Source organism: Pristis pectinata, chromosome 6 (assembly GCF_009764475.1).
Source record: "Pristis pectinata isolate sPriPec2 chromosome 6, sPriPec2.1.pri, whole genome shotgun sequence".
Classification (NCBI taxonomy): Eukaryota; Metazoa; Chordata; class Chondrichthyes; order Rhinopristiformes; family Pristidae; genus Pristis; species Pristis pectinata.
In genome coordinates, this window is record NC_067410.1 from 50,804,583 (window position 1) to 50,830,730 (window position 26,148).

Below are 26,148 nucleotides of genomic sequence, written 5' to 3' on the forward strand. Positions count from 1 at the left end.
ATCCAACCATCATCATGGTCATAAATTGGTAAACATGGTCGTAAACTGGTCATACCATCTCCAATGCTTGGCGACCACTTCAAGAGATGTTCATTGACTAATCCCATCAGAGGCCTCACACCAGCATTTTTTTGGACCAAGTACAAGATGAGCTTCATCACTTGATGCACAGAAATTCCCAGTTAGAGCTAGGTAGTTTCTTGGATTAATTGTAATGAGGAACAGGGAAACAGAACTTTAAATAATTACACAATAAATCATGTATTTCCACAACCTTGCACTTTAAAGAGGGTTTAAAAACAAGCACACATGAAAAAATTTACTGTACTTTAAAGATTTACATTGATATATGGTGCCTCATGACTCAAGATGTCTCAAGGCACCAAATACTTTTGAAGTAAAGACCCTACTGCAATGTAGGATACATGGCTGACAATTGCACAAAGCAAGGCCCCTTAAACAGCAAGGAAATAGGTGACAAGATCATGTTTTTCAAGGTCAATTCCAATATAAATATTGGCCAGGACACCAGGAGAACTCCATTGTTCTTCTCCAAGTAGTGTGAGAACTTTAAAGTTCACCAGAAAGGGAAGATTGTTTTGAATCAGAACTGAAAGATGACACATACAAATGTGTTGCATTCCCCTAATAATACAACAGTGTGAGCCTAGTATAAATAGTCAAGTCTTCGGAGTGGGGCTTGAATCATTAAACTTTTGGTTCAGCAAGAGAACCACCAGTGACTCAAGTTCAACGTCTATAGTTGCCACTCTATATCAAGGCAGTAAATGACTGTGTATGCATTTTGGTGAGTGATCATTACAAATGCTGGTAAGATTAGGTAAAAGAGAGGTAAAAGATAAATACTGCCCATCTCATTGTCCCTATTATTTAGACTTCTAAATACAATACTTTAGAATTTGTTAGCAACACACTCAGATTTATAGAGAATTGTACAAACAAGTAAAAGTATTTTCTACAGAAAACTGTCACTTTTTTTCCCAGAAGTTGATAAACAAACGTCTGTGGAACTGTGTCAACATTAGGCCCTCTTTAACTGAACTGCTTGAAAGCTTCGGTTCTGTGAAGATGTCACAGGTAACAATCAAAATAACAAAAGAAAATATTAAAATAAAAAGATGGAGAAAGACAAAGACAAGAGTGATGGAATGGGGCAGGGACACTTTGCCTTCCATGTTCCCTCTGTTGCACTTCCACCGAGTGAGAAAATTTTAAGCCCTTGGACACTGTTCTCAAAACAATGAATCAGGTCAAAGAAGCTAACCTGTGTCTTCAGCCTCCCACAATGCTCCAATCAACCTCAGCATAAGATCAAGAAACAAAACCACATCTTTTCATTAGACACCTTGTTGCTTTCCAATCCCAACATCAGGTTCAATAATTTCAAATAAGAGTTCTGTTGTTCCCATTTAAACCTTTCCTGTACTGGTTTTATGACCTTTATTTGACCCACGACCCCCACCTTTTAGTTTACCATTTTAACCTCACCTGCAGTCTGCCTTATCAGACACTTCCCGTTTTGTTCGGTCCTCTCTTCAATTTTATTTCTCTGCATCTCAAATCTTAGTTTATCTCTCACTTTTTATTTGTTCTGGTAAACCTTAACCCTGTTATTCTCTCCACAGATACTACCCGAGCTGCTAGACATTTCCAGCATTTCTTATTTTTACTTCAGAGTTTCTATATCTTTGGAGTTCATTTTCACTGTTGAAGAGCCCAACTACAATTCATGGTTTCTGGTCCTAGACAGCCCAAATTTTGAACTATTTCTCTCCATTCATCTATTAGTTCTTCAAAGTACTTTGGAAATTTCAAACAAAGCACTCCTTTAATTATAGCTGAGGGACTACAACTCCAGATCCAATAATCTCTCACCATAATTTAAACCTCAAAATCTAGGTATCATTTTGATAAATCTACCCCATACTCCTTACAAAGCCAATTAATTAATTAAAAGGTGATGCCTAAACACAGTGCTTCAGGTATGATCCAGATAGTGCTTCCCATAGCTATAGCATAATCTCTATCCCCCATTTCTCCAGACCTCCAGATATAGCTTTTCAGCATTTAGAGAGTACCATTTATGAATGACTTCACCATTCCCTATTCTGAAATCTAATTGCCATAGTTTTCTCCAATCAATGCTTTCATATGTTCTGCTTATAATAGTGCCTACCCTTTTGTCATCTGCAAATTTAGATTTGTACCTTCCTCTCCCATCAACATATACAAATACTGTGATTGCTTGCATCCCCAATCCAGATCCTTGCAGGAATCCACTGCAATTAAATAGATACCCATTATACCCATAGATACCAATGCAGGCCCTGTCAATTTGATTGCGACTCTGATTCCAATCGCTCAGTTAAATTCCTATGCACATGAGTAAGTTAGCATCAGTATTAAATGTCATGAGGAGTTTTATCAAATGCCTTCTGGAAGTATCATCCATTGATATTCCCCTAAGATAATAGTCTACACAAAAAAAATGTTGAAATGTGTTTATAAAAGTCATAGAACTATACAGCACAGAAACAAGCCCTTCGGCCCAACTTGTTCATGCCAAGCAAGTTGCCTAACTGAGCTAGTCCCATTTACCTATGTTGGGCCCATATCCCTCTAAACCTTTCCTATCCATGTACCTATCCAAATGTCTTTTAAATGTTATAGTTATACCCACCTCTACTACTTCCTCTGGCAGCTCGTTCCATATACTCACCACCCTCTGTGTGGAAAAAGTTGCCCCTCAGGTCCCTTTTAAATCTTTCTCCTCTCACTTTAAACTTATGCCTTTTTCTGACGACTTTCTGATTTTTCTTCCCCACCCTCCCATCTAATTAAATGATAAACAAAGAACATCATCCACAAAATAAGGTAGAAACATGACATTCACAGCCCCAGTTTAGAATGCAAAACTTTGATTTTACTTAAAATCTTCATTCAAGGATAATGGGATATATAATGTTCCCCTAGTACTGTATGTACAATTTTCCAGTATTTTTAAATGGGTAGCTCTTTAATTGGAGACTTGAGCTCCCCCATCGCATTCAATGTTCATGTTACAGATTTTTTAAAATATAAGTTGGCATTTAAACATGCCTACAAGTGGGTTAGAATGCATTATAAAACAAATCAAGGCTGTGAATTGCTCCAGGCACATCAGCCAATACTGCAACTCAAACAGGATCATTCTTGGGTCACACTATTTGCTACTCTTGCTACCTTGTAGTGCCACTGCATTGGAGTGTTACCAAGCACGACTACATGCTCCAACCTAACCACAGCATGGACAGATTGGAGCATGTAGTCATGTCAGGCAGTGGTGACGTGCAAGAGAGGCTTTATTTTGAATTATAAGAGATCCATGCCAGGGAATGAATGCTCTTTCATTATTTTCATTATTTAAATCTTGGCTCCTTGTCCTTGCTTTAGAACAAAAAACAAGATTTAAGTCAAAATGCTTCTTTAGAAAGTTTGCATTATGATAATCAAGAAATATACAATACATGCATGCCAAGGTTCTGCTGGATTTTCTATTGCTTTGTCAAATGGCATGCAGAACATGACCACACAAAGTTCTCAGAACAAACCGAACTAAGGGTTTGAGTGGAGAAATAATCTTTGTACTCAACTCGCCTACGAACTCACACATTAAGAAGTCTCGAATCCTACAAGGAAACTGTCAAAATTGCAATTCACAGACTTTTCAATTAGGGGGTATATTTAAATGGAATGTAAAAGAGATGTACCAATGTAAATCAGTGCTATATTCTATGGACAAATATAGGTAACAGCATCTCATGAGTACTACCGATACAGTATGTCTGTGTACAACAACTTAACCATTCTCTCCTCTGCCTTTTACATAAATAGACACAATTGTGAATAATGATCTAATCTATGGCATTAAAAGAATTGAAAAGTAATTGTACCATGACTTGCCAGTCACTACAATGCATCAATATTAGCTATTTTCGAGGTTTTTGGCTTCAGTTCCACTGTAGGCCAAATGCATAACTTAAAATCGCCATGTTGACACTTGTCAAATGCAGGCTTTCAATTATGTGTCACGGTATCAAAATCAGGAATTGCTCAATTTCTACAAAATGAATTGCTTAAAAGCTTCCTACCTTGATGTAGTTATTCAAGACTGGGTACACCCGGTACATTGCCAGAAGCAGTGAAAGGAAGGTCGTAAAAGGAAATGTTGTCATAACAACATGTGTGACTTCTGGGAAAGAGAATATTCTAAAGCCAAATTTCTCAAAATGTTTGACCAGTTCTTCAGATGGCTTCTCATCACCTTCACTCAGGATGCTCCCTGCTATATACCTCAGCTTCTCTTCTGGTACCTGGAATAATGGAAGATGGAAGAACTTCAGGTTAACTCCCGCCTGTTGACGTACTTACTGTATATGTACAAAATTCAAATTAACATTTCTATCAGCTGTACAAAATACCACTGTCACAAGCTATCCTGAAAATACTGATGAATATATTTGTCCATGCAAGTTATCTGCATTTCCACATACTCTTTAGGTTGGTTGTGTATGACTGGAAGGGTTGGTAAATATAGCATTTTCCTCCAGAGCCCTCTCCAGTTGCCTGGTGAATTATATTTGCCAAGAGATGGATTGCATTTGATGTATGTGTTGATAAGCAATGAAATATCAATAGTTGGTGTCAAGATCAGGATTAAGGTTGGGGTTGGGAACACTGGAGGGGGTGTGGTGGTCAGCAGCATGGGTAGGTATGTGGCCAGAGCTGAGGTCTGGAGTAGAGGCTGGGTGCGCGGTTAGAGTCTGGGTCAAGATCAAGAACACTAGGGGTCAGGAATGTGGGTAGGACTGCAGCTGGAGCCGGGGTCTGCAATGTGGGCCAAGGTGTGCACCTGGAGCTGGAAGGAAGGTCATTGGGGGGAAGGGGGGGAGTGGAGGAATGTGGCTAGTGTTATCTGCCAGAAGTCCATGCCCCAATCCCTCACAAATAACAAAGGTTTACTCTACAAATTAATGTTCCTTTCATTTTACTTTTCAATAAAAAAATGACAAAATTATCTCTGTCACCTATTCACCCAAAGCAGAAGATTTTGTGCAATTTTTTCTTGTGCATAAGGCTCATTGACAAAACTGGCAGAAGAAATTAGCTTTTGCCTCAGTATGCATTGCTGGGAACAACCAATAGATTATAGAATCCTGTGTTTCACAAATACTCAGAGTAAACTTCAACTTCAGAATGTTGTGGAACCTACCCAGGAACAGGCTATTTTAGATTTGGTCATGAGTAATGAGGATTAATGTGATCTTGTGGATAAAATCCCCATAAGATAGTAACCATAATATGGAGGTAATTTGAGGATGAAGACCAGAGGACCAAAGCCACTGTCGTCAAAGTTAAATAAGGGCATTTATAATGGTAGGAAGGTGGAGTTGTCTAAGGTGGACTGGGAAAATAACCTAAGAGACAGGTCAGCAGGTGAACAGTAACAGATATTCAAAAAGCTGGTCCATAACACTCAGCAGGAATTTATACCAATTAGAAAGAGGGATTACATGAGAATGAGGCATAATCTGTGGTTAACAAAGGCAGTCAAGGATAATGCTAATTTGAAAAGTTAGACATACAAAGTGGCAAGGGCTGGTGGTAGGCCAGAGGCCTGGGAAATTTTTAGGATCCAGCATTGAAAGACTAATAAGTTCATAAGGGAGAAAATTTGAATGGGGAGGGAATGATGGGCAGATGGAACCAGGTAAGGGAGGGGGCTGGGACAGAGGATAGTAGGTGATAGGTGGAACCACATGGGGAAGAGATGATGGGTAGAAATGGCCGTTGCGGACAGAGTGCAGGCACTCAGCCATCTCAAGCTTCCGGTTGCATGTCATTTTAATTCTGCTTCCCACTCCCGCACTGACCTGTCTGTTCTCAGCCTTCTCCATTCCTACGGAGAGGCCAAACACAAATTGGAAGAATATCTCATATTGCACTTGTGTAGCTTACAACCCCATGGTATTAATATTGATGTCCTTCTCCCACACACACTTGCTCATTCACCTAGTTTTCTTCTCCCTTTATTCATCTTTCCTTTCACTCCCTCCACCTGGTTCCATCTGCCACTGACCTTATGCCCAAGCCCTTCCTGATAGATTTGACAAAAGAATTGATACAACACATTAACAACTGAAGAGAGAGAGAGAGAGAGCAGCCTTACCGACTACAGATTTGATCAATAAGCTTTCCATTCCCTGCTCTTAATTTGGACAGCACTACTAATATCTGCGTTGAACCATCATATTCAGTTACGGACTACCCACCAAAAACCCTGTTCGGAGAGCATCATGAATGTGTTATATTGTGTCAAAGGCCTTCTCCTGGTCCAAGCTGCCTAGGCAAGTAGCCACTCCCATGACCCACACACAGGCAATCATATCCCTGAGCAGCACGAGGCTGTCAGAGATCTTCCTGCCACATACAGCACAGGTCTAGTCTGGGTGAATCACCAGCCCCTGAATAGACTTTACACAATTTAGCAATAGACATGGACAGAATCTTATAATCTACAGTTGACAGTGAAATGGGTTGCCAATTCCTGATCTCCTCCCTCTCCTGCTTACAAATGAGGGTAATGAAGCCTTTTTTCATGGATTCTGATACACTGCCAGTTATAAAATTTGCACTTTACACTTCTAGTATGTCTGGGCTTAAAAAGTACATCTCAGCCAGTCAGTCATTGGGAGTTTTAATTATCACAAAGGAATGGATAAATTTCATCAGCACAACCAGACCCTGTAATCTAAAACCTCTGAGATACAGTGCAGGAAGTTCTGAGAGGCTGTGGTATCTGTTGCCTCCAAATCATATAGCCCAATATAGAAAGATTCACTATCAACAAAACCCCCTAATCTGATAGTAAATTCGGGGGTCTTGTTGATGGTGAAACAGGTTACAATGGATTGCAAAGAGATCTTGATCAGTTAGGGAGATGGGCTGAGGAATGGCAAATGGATTTCAGCTTAGATAAATGTGAGGTGATGCATTTTGGACATTCAAACTAGGGAGGGACTTATACAGTGAATAGCAGGGCACTGACGAGTGTTGTTGAAAAGAGGGACACGGGAGTACAAGTGCACAGTTCACTGAAAGTTACCGTGCAGTAGACAGGGTGGTGAAGAAGGCATTTAGCATGCTGGTCTTCATCAGTCAGGGCATTGAGTTTAGGAGTAGGGACATTATATTGCAGTTATACAAGTCGTTGGTGAGGCTGCACTTGGAGTATTGTGTACAGATTTGGTCACCCTGTTATAGGAAAGACATTGTCAAGCTGGAGAGTGTGCACAAGAGATTTACAAGGACGCTACCTAGACTAGAGGGCCTGAGTTATAGGGAGAGGTTGACCACGCTGGATCTTTATTCCTTGGAGCATAGGAGAATGAGGGGTGACATGGAAGTTTATAAAATCATGAGGGGTACGGATAAGGTGGAGGGTCATAGTCTTTTCGCCAGAGTTAGGGAGTCCAAAACTAGAGGACACAGACACAAGAGGGGAGAGATTTAAAGAAGACCTGCAAGATAACCTCTTTACACAGAGGGTAGTGAGTATCTGGAATGAGCTGCCAGAGGAAGTGGTCAAGGCAGGTACAATTGCAACATTTAAGAGGTATTTGGATAGGTACGTGGAGACGAGGAGCTTGGAGTGTTATGGGCCAAACGCGGGCAACTGGGACTAGCAGGGAGGATGCTGGGGTTGGCATGGACCGGTTGGGCGGAAGGGAGCTGATCACAGAGCTCCCTCTGTGAAACTTTTGGATGAAGAAGCATGAACACATTTCATCCTATACCATAGAGCTGACTCTGGATCGGAAAATAATCTTGGAGAACTCCAAGGCAAAATGCCAGTTTCTCCTCGACATTTATGCCCATCAACCATAGCAGGAGTGCATTTTGCAAGCTTTTCTGGAAACTATGCATTTCCCTCTGAATCCTCTCACTTTCTGAACACCCGTGAGAATAAAGAACTCTTGATTTTTGCATTGACTGCTTCCCTCTAGTGCATCAGGAAATCAAAAAGGGGTTTCACATATCTGCCACCTGTGTTTGCTGCCCTGTTCCATCTACAAAGTTGCTGAAAACAGCACACAGCATGGTATATCTCACCACTTTGATCATTGCCCAAAACAACCACTAGCAGAGGGAGCTGCAGGAAGACGGCAGGAAGACGGCCAGCTGTTTGTTCTTCAGAGCAGGGGTATGCACATTGATGAGCCAGAATGGAGCATTTATCTACATTAGATTTGCCACAAGGAGGCAGCTGCCCACCACCTCTTTGGATTCAGTAATGGTGAAGTTTCATCCCCATAGCAGAATACCCAGGCCAAAGAGTAACAACTTTTGCCTCTGACCATAACGATTAGCCATGGGACCATTGCTAATGGTTGCTGAGACATTGCAGGGATTACTGCTTGGGCCCTAACTACTTACAATCAATGACCTGAGGGTACAAAGTGTAATGTTTCCAAGTTTGCTACTGATACAAAACTATTTGGGGATGTGAGCAGTGATAAGAAAAAGCAGTAAACCATTTAGCACTGAGATAAGGAGACAATTCTCCCCTCAGTGTGTGGTGAATCTTTGGATTTCTCTACCCCACAGATATATGGAGCCTTAGTAATTGAGTTTATTCTAGACAAAGATTGTTAGGTTTCTGGACATTAAGGAAATCAAGGGATATGGAGATAATTCAGGAAAATCGGCATGAGATGGAGCAGTCATGATCTTAATGAATGATGAAGCAAGTTTAAAGGGCCACATGTCTTACTCCCGCTCTTAATTCTTATCATGGCCTTCTTAATTTTAATCCAGCACCTTCTAGGTTCCTCTAGGCTAAATTGAGTGCTCCTACAGTTTGGGACACAAATATGGCTAACTGTTCTACAGAATACAAAGAAACAAGAATTTTATGCATTGCTAAAATTATATCATTTAATTACCTAATTATTTATCTTTGCACATCAGGTAGGATGGCAGTAGGTTTGGGCAATTTGATTCACGTCTATGAAGATTTCAACTTCTTTTATGTCTCTGGGTGCTTGTTTTAGAAGACACATCTAAAATCCTTGATCGCAAATTACCATTCAGCAGGAGGCATTTCTCTACCTTATTACTACCATTGGGGCAAGTAAACAAAAAAGACAAAGTTCAGTTTAAACAGGACCAAGAATCTTTTTATGAAAAATAGGAATCTTTCCTTCCCCAGTCCATTGAGATGAAAACAAATTGTCACAAAGACACAGGTTAATACTTTGAGTACAACATTTTGATTTAAAATCTGAATACCAATGACATAAACAAGGAAATGTGGTTTCTGAAAAAACAGAATCTGCAATGAAGCTGAATTAAACACACATAAAATTAAACAATACGATTGCCTTGGGTAGTCCTAGATTAAGGATTGTGGCTCTGGCATTAATTCACTTCTCTTACACTGTTGGCGCAGTAACTCTTCTTTAAATAGTGAGTGATGATCACCCTTCCAGCAAACAGTTACTGTAACTCAGTAACGAATTACCCGAAGGTGTGACCTTCACTTATTATTTAAAGAAGCTCTGTGATGCTGGAAACTTTCCGGTAGGACAATTCTATTTGTTGGTAAACATGCAAGTCTAAAATACAGCGGCAGATCAATATGCAGAAACACCCTATCATGGCTGATTTTCTAACCTCCGTCCTATTACTTTAGAGAGGCGCTGAATGTAATCAAACTACCTCCCCAAAGAGAAACAAGAAAATTAAGAGAGGAACAAGGTAGATACTAATGTGATAAAATTTAATGTAGCATGGCAAATCGAAGGCTATTTGCTCTATGAGTCAGGGCAACACTGGCAGACACTATTTATTACTTATTGCAGTGCTTCAGTGGAGTTATCTATAGACCAGATTTGGATGGTGTTCCCTTCATTGAGAGGCATGAGATATTTTTTCTTAATTTATGGGACTTCAATATCACGGCAAGGCCTACATTTACTGTTCTCACTGACAATCAGATACAGTTAAGGGGAGTGGGGGTAGAGTTAGGGCTGAAGTAGTACGCTAATAGAAATCAATAAATAAGATGAGGTTTCAACAATAATTTGGAAGTTTTACCGTCATCACTATTTATGCTCATTTAAAATGTAATTCACTGAACTTGAATGTCCTAGCTGCTGTAATGGGATTTGAATCTGGATACCAGATCCATCCAATCATCTGGATTACTCATCCAGTAATTGAACTACGAGACTATTGCAAGGAAACTAAGAATAACTGCATTCAAATACACAAATGTCTCTCAGAAATTGTTTCAGATATAGGAGAATGCCACAGAATTCCACTCACTCTGTAACAAATCATTACAAAGGAAGTTGGGTGAATAGCCCTTTATACAGGAGCTTGAACCCATTCAATAGACAACACAAGGAAAACTATGAGCTCAAGTGGTGCGCTTTACATTGAATAGCTCAGGAAAACTCACAAAGAAGTGCAATAAAGAGACCTGTAAAGCAGTACATCACACGGAAAAGCATTCTGAGAAGGAAATATTGCTGATGTAGCCACCATGGAATAATAAAGGTTCCACACTACATGATTTCTGGTCAGTAAATTGATCTCAACATGATCAATAAATCTATATCCACAAATCAGTTTGGATTCTACTTGCTCTCATTTTGTTCTTTACACCATAATTATATAGGGCAAATTCCAGACTCATAAATCTATTCTGCATTGTAGTGGTGGCACACACTTGTCCTTCAGGACAAATGAGATCAAGCACCCATCAGGTAGAGTATTTTAAAATCAGAAGATAAATAAATTTCACTTTAAGAAATGCAGTGTCAACAAAATATGCAAATAAACTATGTTACCATGATGTTGACACTGACTACTGATTAATCTGTTCCTAGTGAAATAAATCACCTAAGCATTACTATTTATTAGAAATAGTCACTAACACAAAAATTAATGGAATTATTGAGTAGTGAATATGACAGGTTTTTTGGATAAGGGTTTAGTTTTGTCCATGACATGCAGGAATTAAATAAATCTATTTTATTTCATTCCATTTTCATTCAATTCTCTTCCATTTTTATTTTCTCTCAACCTAAGTCAAATTTGATGTTAGGAGAAAACATAATAGTCCAACAGGAACCTGATTTGAGTGGCATAGTGGCATGACTACTCGAGCTGCTGCCACACAGCTCCAGCGATCTGGGCTTGATCATGACCTCCAGTGCTGTCTGTGTGAAATTTCCAAGTTCTCCTTGCAACTACATGGGCATCCTCTGGTTGCTCCGGTTTCCCCTCACATCCTAAGGAGGTGCAGGTTGGTAGATTAATTGGGCACTGTAAATTGTTCCTAGTGTGAAAGTGACTGGTAGGCTCTGGGCAAGTTGATGAGGATGTGGAGAGAACAAATATGGGATTAGTGTAGGAATAGTACAAGTAGATGCTTAATGGCCAACATAAGACTTGGTGGGCCAAAGTGCCTGTCTCTGTGTTATATGATCTATTCTGTAGTGACATCCTCAAAGTTCATGTACAGAACAAAATAGATTAGTTTTATCGTCAATTGTCTTGCGAATGCTTGCTTACACCCTATTCTCACTATTTATTTAATTACTGCATGTCATGGACAAAACTAAACCCTTATCCAAGAAAACCTGTCATATTCACTACTCAATAATTCCATTAATTTTTGTGTTAGTGACTATTTCTAATAAATAGTAATGCTTAGGTGATTTATTTCACTAGGAACAGATTAATCAGTAGTCAGTGTCAACATCATGGTAACATAGTTTATTTGCATATTTTGTTGACACAACATTTCTTAAAGTGAAATTTATTTATCTTTTGATTTTAAAATAAGTATCACTTTGGAGATCCATGTACCAGTATGCCAGATCTTTTTATCTCCACTAACTTTACTACGCTCCTCTGAAGAGAAATGTGTATGTTATGTTTAGCATGCACCTTGGCCACTATCATGATTTCATCAGGAAGAAACCAAGCTCCTTACTGCTATTCTCACAAGCTAAATGGAAAGCAAAATCACTAAAATTTGAAGGGCTAATAAGATGCACAAATTTTCACTGTTAATCATTGCAAATGATAATTTAGATCATATGTCCAGTTTCGTTTTCCCCCAGTGATGATCTAAATGAGATTCTGGTTAATCTTCATTGTTAAATGGTTAAAGACTATAAACCAGTGTTTGGATTTCCTGTCTTTTCACAATAACAAATTACATCAAGATTACAGTTGAAATTAAAAAAGTTCAAAGACTTAGTTAAAGTTAAAGACTTCTTTGGTGAGCGGAATTTTACCATAGCCTGACTAGAAATGTTCAGTCGTAATTTTACATGTAGTATCTATGTAAAAAAATGCTCATTGTTTGGCTCTATTGCTAATTATTTTTGCTACTTATTACAGGGAAGAATCATTACCCATTATCACAGGTTTAAACAGTTCTTGTATGTTTAATAATCAAAGGAAAAAGAAATTAAACTTCCCATTTTAACTGCATATTTTAGAATGTTTAATGTATGAGACAATGAAGTATTGTCAAAATGCAGAAAAAATCCATTTATAACAGGAAGGGGCAGGTTAGCATATCAAAACTAAGTAAAGATGTAGCAAAAATTTGAAATCATAAACTAGACACTTGTTAAATTTTGGAAGGGGAAGTTCCCAATTGAAGAATAAAATAAAATATCTGTGCGGCCAAAAGTCGCAGATGAGATTTAATCCTGACAAGTCTGAAGCACTGCATCTCAAAACAAACTTGAGAACCTGAAAGAAACAAGCATATGATAATCAACAGCTTCAAAAGAGCTGCAAGCTCAAAAATGATTTGAATGAAGACATGATGCAAAAGTTACACTGATGGGACACCCTTTTTTTCTTCTAGGGCAATCCATCAGTATTAAGGAGCATAATCCTTTCCCAAATGCACCTTCAACAACATACAAAAAGCTGGAGGAACCCAGCCAGTCAGGCAGCATCTATGGAGGGAAACTACAGTCGACACTTCGTCAAGCACCTTCGCTCCATCCGCCGTACCAGCCAGTATCTCCCAGTGGCCAGCCATTTTAACTTTACTTCCCATTCACACACCAACATGTCTGTCCACTGCCTCAACTACTGTCAGTTTGAGGTTAGACACAGATTAGACGAACAGCACCTCATATTCTGCCTTGGTAGTCTCCAACCTGATGGCATGAACATCGATTTCTCTAACTTCCAGTAACCACTCCCCTCTGTCCCCTTTTTTTTCCCCTTATCTCACCAGCTGCCATCACCCTATCTCTTTCTCCTCCCCTACCCTCTCCATCTGCCCATCACACACACACTCCTCCCACCGGTATCCCTCTGCACCTCCTTCCCCTTATTCCATGGTCCACTGTCCTCTCATATCAAATTCCATCACCATTCCCACTCTCTTCCCTCCCTCACCTGCCTATCAGTCCCCTTCACCTGATCCACCTATCACCTGTCAGCTCTTGCTCCCCCCCTCCCCCCCACCTTTTTTATACTGGCTATCTCCACTCTTTCTTTCCAGTCCTGATGAAGGGTCTTGACCCGAAATATCAACTGTCTGTTTCCCTCCATAGATGTTGCCTGACCAGCTGAGTTCCTCCACCTTTTTGTGTGTTGCGCCAGATTTCCAGCACCTGCAGTCTCTTATGTCTCCAAATGCTCCTTTTCTATTTTGTGCAGGCATGGCCCAAGATTCCCATGGGTCAGTAAGGTTATACAATTTTTTAAGACATTGAGAATATCCTTGAAGCATTTTCTCTGCTTCCTGCAGTGCTTAGATTATAGTGTTTGCTTTGAGAGTCTGATGAAAGCCAAGGGAACAATGTGCCCTACCTCCGCCCAATGGAGCTGGCTAGCATAACCAGACCTTCAATGTTGGGGACACTGGGTTTGGAGATGGCACTGCCAATGGATTTCACACAGACAGCACTTGTGGACCTTCTCCATGCTTTGAGTTGCACATCTCTGAGGTATGCAGGAAAGTGGAGATCACTGCTTTTTCATTATCTATTCATTTTTTGGGAACTGGGCATGACTGCAGTCCTTTGGATAAAGGTACTCCCACGTTGGATGGGGAATACCAGGATGTCATGGATAATGCTCTATGGGAATGCTACACTGCAGAGATTCAATGAACCTGGATAAATTCTTGAGAGAGGTTGTATCCTCAAATGATTGAAAGTAGACTACCAAACAGCTGGAATTATTGATAATGTATAAACTATTGCAATCCCATGGACCTTCCATGAAGGTCTTTTCCCATCCTTATTTACAGAGTCATGAATACTTTAAACTACAGTGAAAACTTTTGGAGTAATAAATAAAGGGAACATGGACAATGACACCAAAAATGGCTTGCTTCCTGCTACCCATTTTGTTTCTCTCTCCATAGATGCTGCTTTGCCTGCAAATTATTTCCAACATTTTTCTGCTTTTATTTCTGATTTCCAGCATCCACAGTTTCTTGCTTTTTTTCCTGTGGGATCTTCAGTACCTACCTGAACAGTGATGTGAAAATTTGGTTTAATATTTCATTCAAGTACGATATAACAAAATAGCCAAATCCTAAACTTTAGGTTAGTATTGGCAGTTTTTATTTTGTATTGGTATATTATTGTCACTTGTACCGAGGTACAGTGAAAAGCTTGTCTTACAAACCGATCGTACAGGTCAATTCATTACACAGTGCAGTTACATTGAGTCAGTACAGAGTGCATTGATGTAGTACAGGTAAAAACAATAACGGTTCAGAGTAAAGTGTCACAGCCACAGAGAAAGTGAAGTGCAATAAGGTGCGAGGTCACTACAAGGTAGATCGTGAGGTCATAGTCCAACTCATTGTATAAGGGAACTATTCAATAGTCTTATCACTGTGGGGTAGAAGCTGTCCTTAAGTCTGGTGGTACATGCCTTCAGGCTCCTGTATCTTCTACTGTGATCATTATAGTATTGTCACATGGTTTTAAGCACCACTAACATGAAAATGAAATTTATCTAGCCATACAATTCTGTGCCTTAGACATAAATACCTGATACAGCTGCAGAATAGGAAGAGTATCTTGGTTAGCAGAAAGAGATCTTTGAACCACTATGCTTTTCACAGTGTATTATTACAGAAAAAAACTACAGCACAATTCAGGCCCTTCGGCCCACAAAGCTGTGCCAAACATGTCCCTACCCTAGATATTACTAGGCTTACCCATAGCCCTCTATTTTACTCAGCTCCATGTACCTATCTAACAGTCTCTTGAAAGACCCTATCATATCAGCCTCCACCACTGTTTCCGGCAGCCCATTCCACGCACTCACCACTCTCTGAGTAAAAAACTTACCCCTGACATCTCCTCTATATCTACTCCCCAGCACCTTAAACCTATGTCCTCTTGTGGCCACCAATTCAGCCCTGGGGAAAAGCCTCTGACTATCTACCCGATCAATACCTCTCATTATCTTATACACCTCTATCAGGTTCCCCCCTCATCCTCCGACTCTCCAAGGAGAAAAGGCCGAGTTCCCTCAACCTGCTTTCATAAGGCATGCTCCGCATTCCAGGCAGCATCCTTGTAAATGTCCTCTGCATCTTCTCTATGGCTTCCAAATCTTTCTTGTAGTGAGGTGACCAGAACTGAGCACAATACTCCAAGTGGGGTCTGACCAGGGACCTGTATAGCTGCAACAATACCTCATGGCTGCTAAATTTAATTCCCCGATTGATGAAGGACAATACACCATCTGCCTTCTTAAGCACAGAGTCAACCTGCGCAGCCACTTTGAGCGTCCTATGGACTCGGACCCCAAGATCCCTCTGATCTTCCACATAGCCAAGAGTCCTACCATTAATGCTATATTCCGCCAACATATTTGACCTACCAAAATGAACCACTTCACACAGTTATCTGAGTTGAACTGCATCTGCCACTTTTCAGCCCAACTCTGCATCCTATCTATGTCCCTCTGTAACCTCTGACAGCCCTCCAAACTATCCACAACACCCCCAACTTTTGTGTCATCTGCAAACTTACTAACCCACCCCTCCACTTCCTCATCCAGGTCGTTTATAAAAATCACAAAGAGTAAGGGTCCCGGTACAGATCCCTGAGGTACACCGCTGGTCACCGACCTCCACTCAGATTATTCACTGCTGTCTTTTAGTGTCTTGCCACATATGTATGTAGAAAAGAAAGAAGCTCACGCCCTTTATTACAGATGAAAAAATATTAAAGAACAATGTTTTACCAGCAAAATGTGTGCAAAGACTTGACCAAAATGAAGAGCCAACAGACTTTGAGAATATAAAGTACTCAGAGTAAACAATTCATACAGAAGGTGGATGCAAAATTGCAAGCATTAACAACATTAAATTAATTAATTGAAACAAAGTTAATTAAGGAGAGGTCTGTTCATTGGTTAATATTGGATATTAAAATACCATGTGGATAGTAAGGTTCTCTGCTGGATCCTGGAAAGGTAGGAGAAGTAAATTCTGTGGGATCTGAAAAGGCAAGTATTTATGACAAAACTGAGGACGTTTCAAAATAAAGGCTGGGTTCTACAATCATTATCTGGCAGTTTGGAAGATACGTGGGTGCTCACACAAATACATTCTAATGAATGTCAGGAAAGTAAAATTAAGAATAGATAGTAAGCAATTTCTTTTATAAATGCTGTGTCCTTGTCTATGAACATTTTTATTTTAAGAGAAATGAAATTGATAACCTATCCACTGCTGAAACAGTAGGACCAAGGAGATGAGATAAGCCAAACTCAAACCTGCTGACAAGGGTAGCACTGTTGTAGTCTGGCTTACTGATGTCTTCTTTGCAGGGGCTGAATGTTAGGTCTCAGACACCTCTTCATACCTCCCACTGGACCTTGACCCCACTACTGAACTATCAGGCCATTATCTCCCAAACAACCACTGAACTTATTTCCACAAGACCATCCTTTCAGAGCCACCAGCCTCATAGCTCCCACAATCCCGCACGTCACTTCTACATCCTCCCCATGAAAAGCAGGACTGTTCTGATAGACCTACTGTTTCAGCCAATTCATGTCCTATAGAACTTATTTCTCCCATCTTACTTCTATTCATTCTCCCCTTGTGTAGTCCTTCCTCACTTTTATCCATGACACCTCTGAAGCCCTTTGCCACTTTGACATTTTCTTGGTCCCAAATGACTCACTTTCACCATGAATCCTTACACCTCTGTCCCATCATGACCTAAGAAGCCTTCACTTCTTCCTTGAACAGAGACCCAACCAGTCCCTTCCACCACCACCTCATTTGCCTGGCTGAAACTATTTTTATATTTAAGAAATTCTCCTTTAACTTCACTTCCTTTTCCCAGATCAAATATGTAGCTATGGGAACTTGCATGGGTCCAAGAGATGTCTGTTTCTTTGTAGGGTACGTGAAACAGGTACGTGTTTCATTCCTACTCAGGCCTCCTTCCCCCAAATCTTTTTTCAGTTCATTGATGACTGTATTTGGACTGCTTCCTGCACTCATTAAGAACACAAAAATTACAATACATGTGCTGCCAGCTTCTACCGTCCTCACTTTCATCCTTCCATTTCTTGACCTCTCTACCTTCATCTCAGAGGATAGGTTAGCAACCCATATCATTACAAGACAACAGAATTCCTCAAGTATTCCACATCTCTTCCCATCCTGCTTCCTGTATGGACTCTATTCCATTCTCTCAGTTTCACAGACTCCATTGTATTGATTCTGATGGCAAGACTTTGCACACCAGTACCTCTGAGATGTCTTCCTTTCTCAACAGTGGCTTCTACTCTACCGTACTTACAGGGCTCTCAAATGCATCTCCTCTATTTTCTACACTTTAGCTCTCATCTCTTCTTCTCCCAGCCAGATAAAGGATAGCACTTTCCCTGTCCTCCCCTTTCACCCCACCAGCCTCCACATTCAATGAATTATTCTTAGTAATTTCTGATACCTTCAATAAGATTCCAACACCAGGTGCATCCTCCATTCCCCTCTCTTCCCCATCAGTACTCCAATGGGACCATTCCCTCCACCAATCATTTCTATTCTCGCAACACTCCCATGCAATTGCATGCTCTCCTTTTATCTACTTCCTTCCCACCATCCAGGGACCCAGACACTCCAGGTGAAGTAGCAATTCACTTCCAATTCATTAAGTTTTACTGTCTTGCATTTGGTGCTCACAGTGTGACAGCCTACATTGTTCCGATAAAGCCCAATATAACCTTGAGAAACAGCACCTCATCTTCCATATAGTTATGCTGTGGCCTCAATACCAAATTCAGTAATTTTAAATGACCACCCTTTCCAATCTGTGTCAGAACTGCCCAGTTCTGATGCAAGGTCATCCACCTGTAACATTAACTAAGTTTTTCTCTCTCCACAGATACTACCTAATCTGTGGAGTATTTCCAGCATTCAGTTCATTTCAGATTTTCAACATCTGTATCTATCTCACTGATACAACATTATTTTATTCCCCTTTACCGGCCTCATTCATCTCTCTCTATTTACACTCCTCCAGAAAGATATGATTAACAAAGGCAGCAGGATAGCACTGTAGATAGTGCAGCTGTCTCACTGCTCTGGGGTGGGGGAGGGGGTGTTAATAGGCAACCGTGAGCAAATAGTGGAAATATGTGGAAGAACAGCATTGATGGGATTGCCAGCAAGGACTGAGAGGCTTCCTTTATCATAAGGAAATGAAAAATGAACATTCATTATCCTCTCTTAGAAGGTACCAACAGTATTTATCTGATGTAGACAATCTTGGTCTCCCCCCCCCATCATAAATATTCCTTTTGTTCTCTCCAGCCCTCCGCATTCTTTGCAACTTAAAACCCAGTGTTTTTTTTCACTTTTCTGATTTTGATGAAAAGTTATCCAATTGAATTGTTAACTCTCTCTCCACAGGTGCTGCCTGACCTGTAGAGTATTTCCAGCTCATTCTGTTTTCATCTCCAAACTTACTGTGGTCTTTTACTAAAATGATCAATAAATAGAATAGCTTGTTTTACATGACATGTGTGGTCTAATACTGGGGAATATCCTTGAGTCCTTTGCCCCATCTGCCTGCTATCGTTTCACAAGTAACCTATGTTTAATTCACTGATAAATGAAGATTGAAATGTTCAATTTAACTATCTCCATTTGACTGAATCATCATCTTTGTAATTCAGGAGATTCACAGTCTGCTGAGGGCTAGATCTGTGGCACTGAAGACCAGCGATCCAGAATCCTACAAGAAATCCAGGTATGACCCACATAAGGCTATCGTGAGAGCGAAAAGACAATTCCGTGTGAAGTTAGAGACACAACCAGATGCATGATAGCTGCGGCAGGGTTTGCATGCCATTACTCCCTTTAAGGCGAAACCTAGCAGCATAAATGGGAGTGATGCTTCATTCCCCGATGAGCTCAAAGCCTTTTATGCAAACTTTGAAAGGGAGAATAACACTACACCTGTGTAAATCCCCACAGCATCAGGTGACCCTGTGATCTCTGTCTCGGAGGCTGAGGTCAGAACATCCTTCAAGAGGATGAACCCTCGCAAGGCATCATGGCCCAACAATGTACCTGGCTGGGTATTGAAAACCTGTGCTGACCAAACGGCAAGAGTATTCAAGAACATCTTCAACCTCTCACTGCTGTGGTCCGAGGTTTCCACCTGCTTCAAAAGGGCAGCAATCATACCGGTGTCCAAGAAGAGCATAGTGAGCTGTCTCAATGACTATCACCTGGTAGCACTCGCATCTACTGTGAAGAAATGCACTGAGAGGCTGGTTATGGTTAGGATTAACTCCTGCCTGAGCAAGGACCTGGACCTGCTACAATTTGCCTTCCGCCACAACAGGTCTACAGCAGACACAATCTCACAGGCTCTCCGCTCTGCTTTGGAGGACCTAGACAACAGCAAAACATACATCAGGCTGCTGTTTATTGATTACAGCTCATCATTCAACACTGCCATCCCCTCAGTAATAATCAACAGGCTTCAAAACCTGGGCCTCTGTACCTCTCTCTGCAACTGGATCATCAACTTCCTTATCGGGAGACCACAGTCCATGTGGATCGATAACAACATCTTTCTCACTGACAATCAACAGAGGCCAACCTCAAGAATGTGTGCTTACCCCACTGCTCTACTCTCTCTACACTCATGACTGTGTGGCTAAGCACAGCTCAAACACCATCTAAAAATTTGCCGATGACACTACTGTTGTTGGTAGAATCTCAGATGGCAAAGACGAGGCATACAGGGGTGAGGTAGATCAGTGAGCAGTGTCACAACAACCTTGCACTCAACGTCAGCAAGACCAAGGAATTGATTGTGGATTCAAGAAGGGGAAGTCAGGAGAACACACGCCAGTCCTCATTGATGGATCAGCGGTGGAAAAGGTGAGCATCTTCAAGTTCCTGGGCGTCAACATCCTCCAATGCACAGGATCGCAAGAGGCTGCAGAGGGTTGTAGACTCAGCCAGTTCCATCACAGACACAATCCTTCCCACCATCAAGGACACCTTCAAGAGGCAATGCCTAAAGAAGGCAGCATCCATCACTAAGGACTCTCACTATCTGGGACATGCCCTCTTCTCATTACTACCATCAGGGAGGAAGCACAGGAGCCTGAAGACCCACATTCAACGATTTAGGAACAGCTTCTTCCCCTCTGCCATCAAATTTCTGAACAGTCCATGAACCCATGAACACTACTTCGTTATTCCTCTTTTTTCTGCACTATTTATTTTGTAATTTATAGTAATTTTATGTCTTTGCACTGTACTGCTGCTGCAAAACAGCAAATTTCCCAGCATTCAAGGCAGTGACAATAAACCTGATTCTGATTGTTGGGTTCAAGCTACATGCTAAATAAGCCAAAGGAAGATCTAAATGTTGGGGTTCCAACATAGCGGACACTGAACTGAACTGAACTGAACTGATAAGTTTGGAAACCAACAGCAGGTGGCTTAGCCATTATACAGAAGACCTGTCTGGAATGTGCAAGATCCTGCTTCAACGTGTTACCAAGTTTTTTTTCCCCAAAAACGTCAGGAATCTAAATGGCAAGGTATGCTCAGACACATCAGTAGTCTTTTAAATATTCTAAAGAAATAACATAATCAGAATCAGGTTTAATATCACTGACTTAAATGTCATGAAATTTGTTGTGCAAAGACATAAAATTACTATAAATTACAAAATAAATAAATAGTGCAACAAAAAAGGGAATAACAAAGTGGTGTTCGTGGACCATTCAGAAATCTGAAGGCAGAGGGGAAGAAGCTTTTCCTGAATAATTTAGTGTGGGTCTTCAGGCTCTTGTACCTCCTCCTCAATGGTCGTAATGAGAAGAGGGTATGTCCTGGATGGTATGGGCCCTTAGTAATGGATGCCACCTTCTTGAAGCACCATCTCTTGAAGATGTCCTAGATGGTGGGGAGGATTGTGCTCGTGATGGAGATGCCTGAATCTACCACCCCCTGCAGCCTCTTGTGATCCTGTGCATTGGAACTTCCATACAAGGCTGTGATGCAACCAGTCAGAATGCTTCCCACTGTACATCTATACAAATGTACAAGAGTCTTTGGTGATATTCCAAATCTCCTCAAACTCCTAACGAAGCAGAGCCACTGGTGTGCCTTCTTCATGATTGTGTTGGGCCCAGGATAGATCCTCTGAGTTGTTGATGCCCAGAAACTTGAAGCTGCTCACCCTTTCCACCGCTGAACCCTGAGGACGGGTACGTGTTCTCTCGACTTCCCCTTCCTGAATCCACAATCAATTCCTTGGTCTTGCTGACGTTGAGTGCAAGGTTGTTGTGACACTGCTCACTGATCTACCTCACTCATGTACGCCTCCTCGTTGCCATCTGAGATCCTACCAACAACAGTAATGTCATTGGCAAATTTTTAGATGGTGTTTGAGCTGTGCTTAGCCACACAGTCATGAGTGTAGAGAGAGTAGAGCAGTGGACTAAGCACGCATCCTTGGGGTGCACCTGTGTTAACTGTCAGCAAGGAGAAGATGTTATTACTGATCCACACTGACTGTGGTCTCCCGATAAGTAAGTTGAGGATCCAGTTGCAGAGGCAGGTACAGAGGACCACATTTTGAAGCTTGGTGATTAATACTGGGGGAATGATGGTGTTGAATGCTGAGCTGTAATCAATAAACAGCAGCCTGATGTATGTTTTGCTGTTGTCTAGGTGCTCCAAAGCAGAGTGGAGAGCCAGTGAGATTGTGTCCGCTGTAGACCTGTTGTGGCAGTAGGCAAATTGCAGCGGGTCCAGGTCCTTGCACAGGCAGCAGTTAATTCCAGCCATAACCAACCTCTCAAAGTACTTCATCACAGTAGATATAAGTGCTACTGGGCAATAGTGGTTGAGGCAGCTCACCCTGCTCTTCTTGGACACTGGTATGATTGCTGCCCTTTTGAAGCAGGTGGGAACCTCCAACTGCAGCAGTGAGAGGTTGAATATGTCCTTGGACACTCCAGCCAGTTGGTCAGCACAAGTTTTCAATACCAAGCCAGGTACATTGTTGAGCCATGATGCCTTGCAAGGGTTCACTCTCTTGAAGGATGTTCTGATATCAGCCTCCAACTCAAGAAATCACAGGGTTGCTGGATTCTGTGGGGATTTGCACAGGTGTAGTGTTATTCTCCCTTTCAAAGCGTGCATAAAACGCGTTGAGCTCAGCGGAGAGTGAAGAATCACTGCCATTTACGCTGGTAGGCTTTACCTTATCGGACGTAATGGCATGCAAACCCTGCCACAGCTGTTGTGCATCTGATTGTGTCTCTAACTTCACAAGGAATTGCCTTTTCGCTCTCACAATGGCCTTCCATAGGTTGTAGCTGGACTTCTTGTAAGACTCTGGATCGCTGGGCTTGAACACCACAGATCTAGCCCTCAGCAGACTGTGAATCTGGTTTGGGAAAACTCAGTATGTTCTCGAAGGCACACACTCATCCACACAGGTCTTGATGAAGTCGATGACGGCTGTGGCATATTCATTCAGATCCGAAGATGACTTGCTGAACATGGTCCAGTCTACCGATTCAAAGCAGTCCTGTAAATGCTCCACCACCTCCCTTGACCATAAGCCAATCCAAATTCTTATATCTCTAAGTTCTTTTCAGTCAGTTCCCTGAATTCAAGGATGACCTGCTTCCACTCTAGTTCTGTGGGTTCTGAGGAGGTCAATGTGGGACTTGCAGCTACTGCCACAGATGGTACAAAAAGTGCTTAATGAGGTAATGTGGGAGGTTTATGACTTCTGCATTGTTGATGAATTCCTAAGTGATCCTTCTCCTCTGCGAGTGGAGTAGTCAGTGTGGATGTTACAATTTTCAAGAAGACCTTGAGAACATCCTTGACTCATTTCATCGATACAACTGGCAATTTCTTTGTTTACAGGAGGCTAATGATCACTGTTGTTCAGTAGACCATGAGATTTATGCTGCATTTGTCTGGATGTTTTAACAGTCTTTGCCTCAGACAGCAAATGCATGTGCTGGTGCACCGATGGCAAGAGCAAATTTCATCATCATGTATGCTTTTGCTGAGAAGTGGCTCCCAAGATACGATAAGTGGTCTAACTTTGCCAAGGTCTTGTGATAGACTTTTATTACAGGGGACATGAATCTTGTTCATGGGGAGGTACAGCATTGTAGCAATAAAGTTTGATGCAGCCTTACTTGACACCAGATAGAATTGAAAATGGTTCTGTTGTGAGCCTGTTGGTTAAAATCACTACATTGCAAGGAAAATGTGATAAAAAACGTGAAATCATGGTTCACATGATTTTAGCTGATAAATCCAAAGAACATGATGATTACCATTCCAGAGTTTTAAAGAAATTTGCTTTAGAGATGTCAATGTGCTGGATTCTATAGGGTCTGGAATTGTTCCTTTACAGCAATATTGGAATACTTGTCATTGTTTTTAGAAATGCTACAGGAGTTCTTTTTCAGTCTTTCCTGTTCATTGTCACACTTGCAACCTCTGTGCATTTCTTTGCTTTTAGCATTTTGATAGCCTTTTGCTTCATGGAAGTCACATCCTCACTATCATTACTTTAGTTTTTCTTCCTATCATTTAAAACCCCATCTTTTGTGCTTTCAGTCATCAGATCTAGCACCGTTCAATTAACCGTCTGTGCAAAGTGCCTTTAGTGCATTTTATTGCAATGATAAGTGAGCAAAATGCAATGTAAAGTGGGGTTGCATTAGATGGCAGCTATTAATCCCAACTTTTTATTTTCCTTTTAGGTGAACTTGATATACAATGTACAGCTGCTTCACAAGTAGTTGTGTTCTCCACAGCCTCTCTCCCCTCACAACCACGAAGCTGAATTTCCTTCCCTAATGGCACAATATACATGTAACATCACTCAAGCTGTTGGTCAAGGCTTTGAAGTATCCTGCTGCAGATCATCACAAATGGAGAAAATGGTAAAATACAATTAAGATCACTGCACATTAAAACATTTAAAACGTGAGCAGGAAATTGGCTGTTAATTCTCAGGAATTGGAAATTGTTCTCATGAAATGGTTCTGACAAAGTTAAATTAAACAAAGAAATTATTCCCCTTTTCTCAAAAGAAATTCTTGTTCTTTAAAATTGTCCCTAGCATCTTTACTCAAGAACTTTCTGCCTCATAGCATATTAAACAGCAATCTTGCAGTGAAGACAATGAAAGAAACCCAGATTATTCTGGGCTTTTTCAAACAGTCTCTGAATTTGGGGAAGGATGAGTGAGTTGTTTTCTTCCTTTAGTAAATGAGTAGGCAAAGTCACAAATTCACAAGTACACCTTCTGGGTCTGGGAAGAGGAGGACCATGCCAGCAAACCTCAGAAATTCCATAATTTTCAAGAGACAAATCCAACCATGTTCCCTTCTGCCACAGAGAATGTCATTAACGGGGTCCTCTTCAATTACCTACTGCCAGTAGCCAAAGAGCTGCTTCAGATTGCAATGTGGATTTCATCCAGCCAGCAGCACAGTGGACATGACTTACATCATAACACCAAACAATTGTAGTTTTCCTATGTTTCTATCTATTTTTAAGAGACTGTTGGATAGGTACATGGAGCCTAGTCATTTCTAGGGTAGGGACATGTTTGGCACAGCTTTGTGGGCTGAAGAGCCTGAATTGTGCTGTAGTTTTTTCCATGTTCTATGTTTCTACTATGCATGGCCTTCTCAACCTCCTAAATGTCTTTGGTTCTGTAACTGAGAGGGACTGTGAAGCATCCTCCTCAAATTTGGCCGCCAGAAAAAATAATCTCCATGTTACATCTGCTACATAAGAAAAGAAGTAGGAGCTGGAATAGGCCTATCTAGCCTGCTTAGTAATTCATTAAGATCATGACTGATCCTCTACCTCAGCACCAATTTCTTGCACCATTCTTTGATTCCCTTAATATCCAGAAAAGTGTTGATTTCTGTTTTGAATGGACACAACAGCCTCTGAATTTAAAAGTTCGCCCTCTGCATTAATAAATTTTTCCTTATCTCAGTCCTAAATGGCTACTACTTATTCTTAAATTGTGCTCCTAGTTCTAGATTCAGTCAGGAGAAACACCTGCAACCTGTAAAACTTTAGGCACAATTACAGAGAGCAATTCGAAAGATGAATCTCACATTTCATAAAAGCATGGATAATGGAGTGAGCTGGGGTGGAGGTGGGCAATGATAGAATACATCTGAAGACATAGAGAAATTGTGAGGTTCAAACAGAACACCGAGATCACACATTGAAAAATCTCAGTATTCCCTCAAGAACTAAGGGATGATAATGCGATTGTTCTGATTTAGAACAGAAAGAGAGTGAGAAAAGAAAGAGAGCAAGAAATCAGAAGGGAGACAAGGAAAAAAAGTGGAGATGTATTTCTATCATTGACTGGAAATTAACCAAGGAATGGTAGACTTGCATGATGACATATTGACTCCCCATAAGCTTACACATTAGCAATGCTTTCAAAAGAAAGCCATCATTCAAAACCTTATTGTTGATATATATATATGTTACAGTTCTTCAATCAA

General features: G+C 40.9%; 1 protein-coding gene across 2 annotated transcripts in view; it reads right to left on the reverse strand.

The window, feature by feature from the left end:
* Positions 1 to 26,148, reverse strand: part of LOC127572046 (testis-expressed protein 264 homolog) — a 352,734-nt gene that overhangs the window by 280,828 nt on the left and 45,758 nt on the right. Inside the window, exon 2 of one of the 2 annotated variants that reach the window (XM_052018884.1) lies at positions 4,152 to 4,373. In XM_052018884.1, coding sequence (XP_051874844.1) covers positions 4,152 to 4,373 — 222 coding nt within the window. Of the gene's footprint in view, positions 1 to 4,151; positions 4,374 to 26,148 lie in introns of those variants that run through there. The other variant, XM_052018879.1, reaches the window with a different exon arrangement.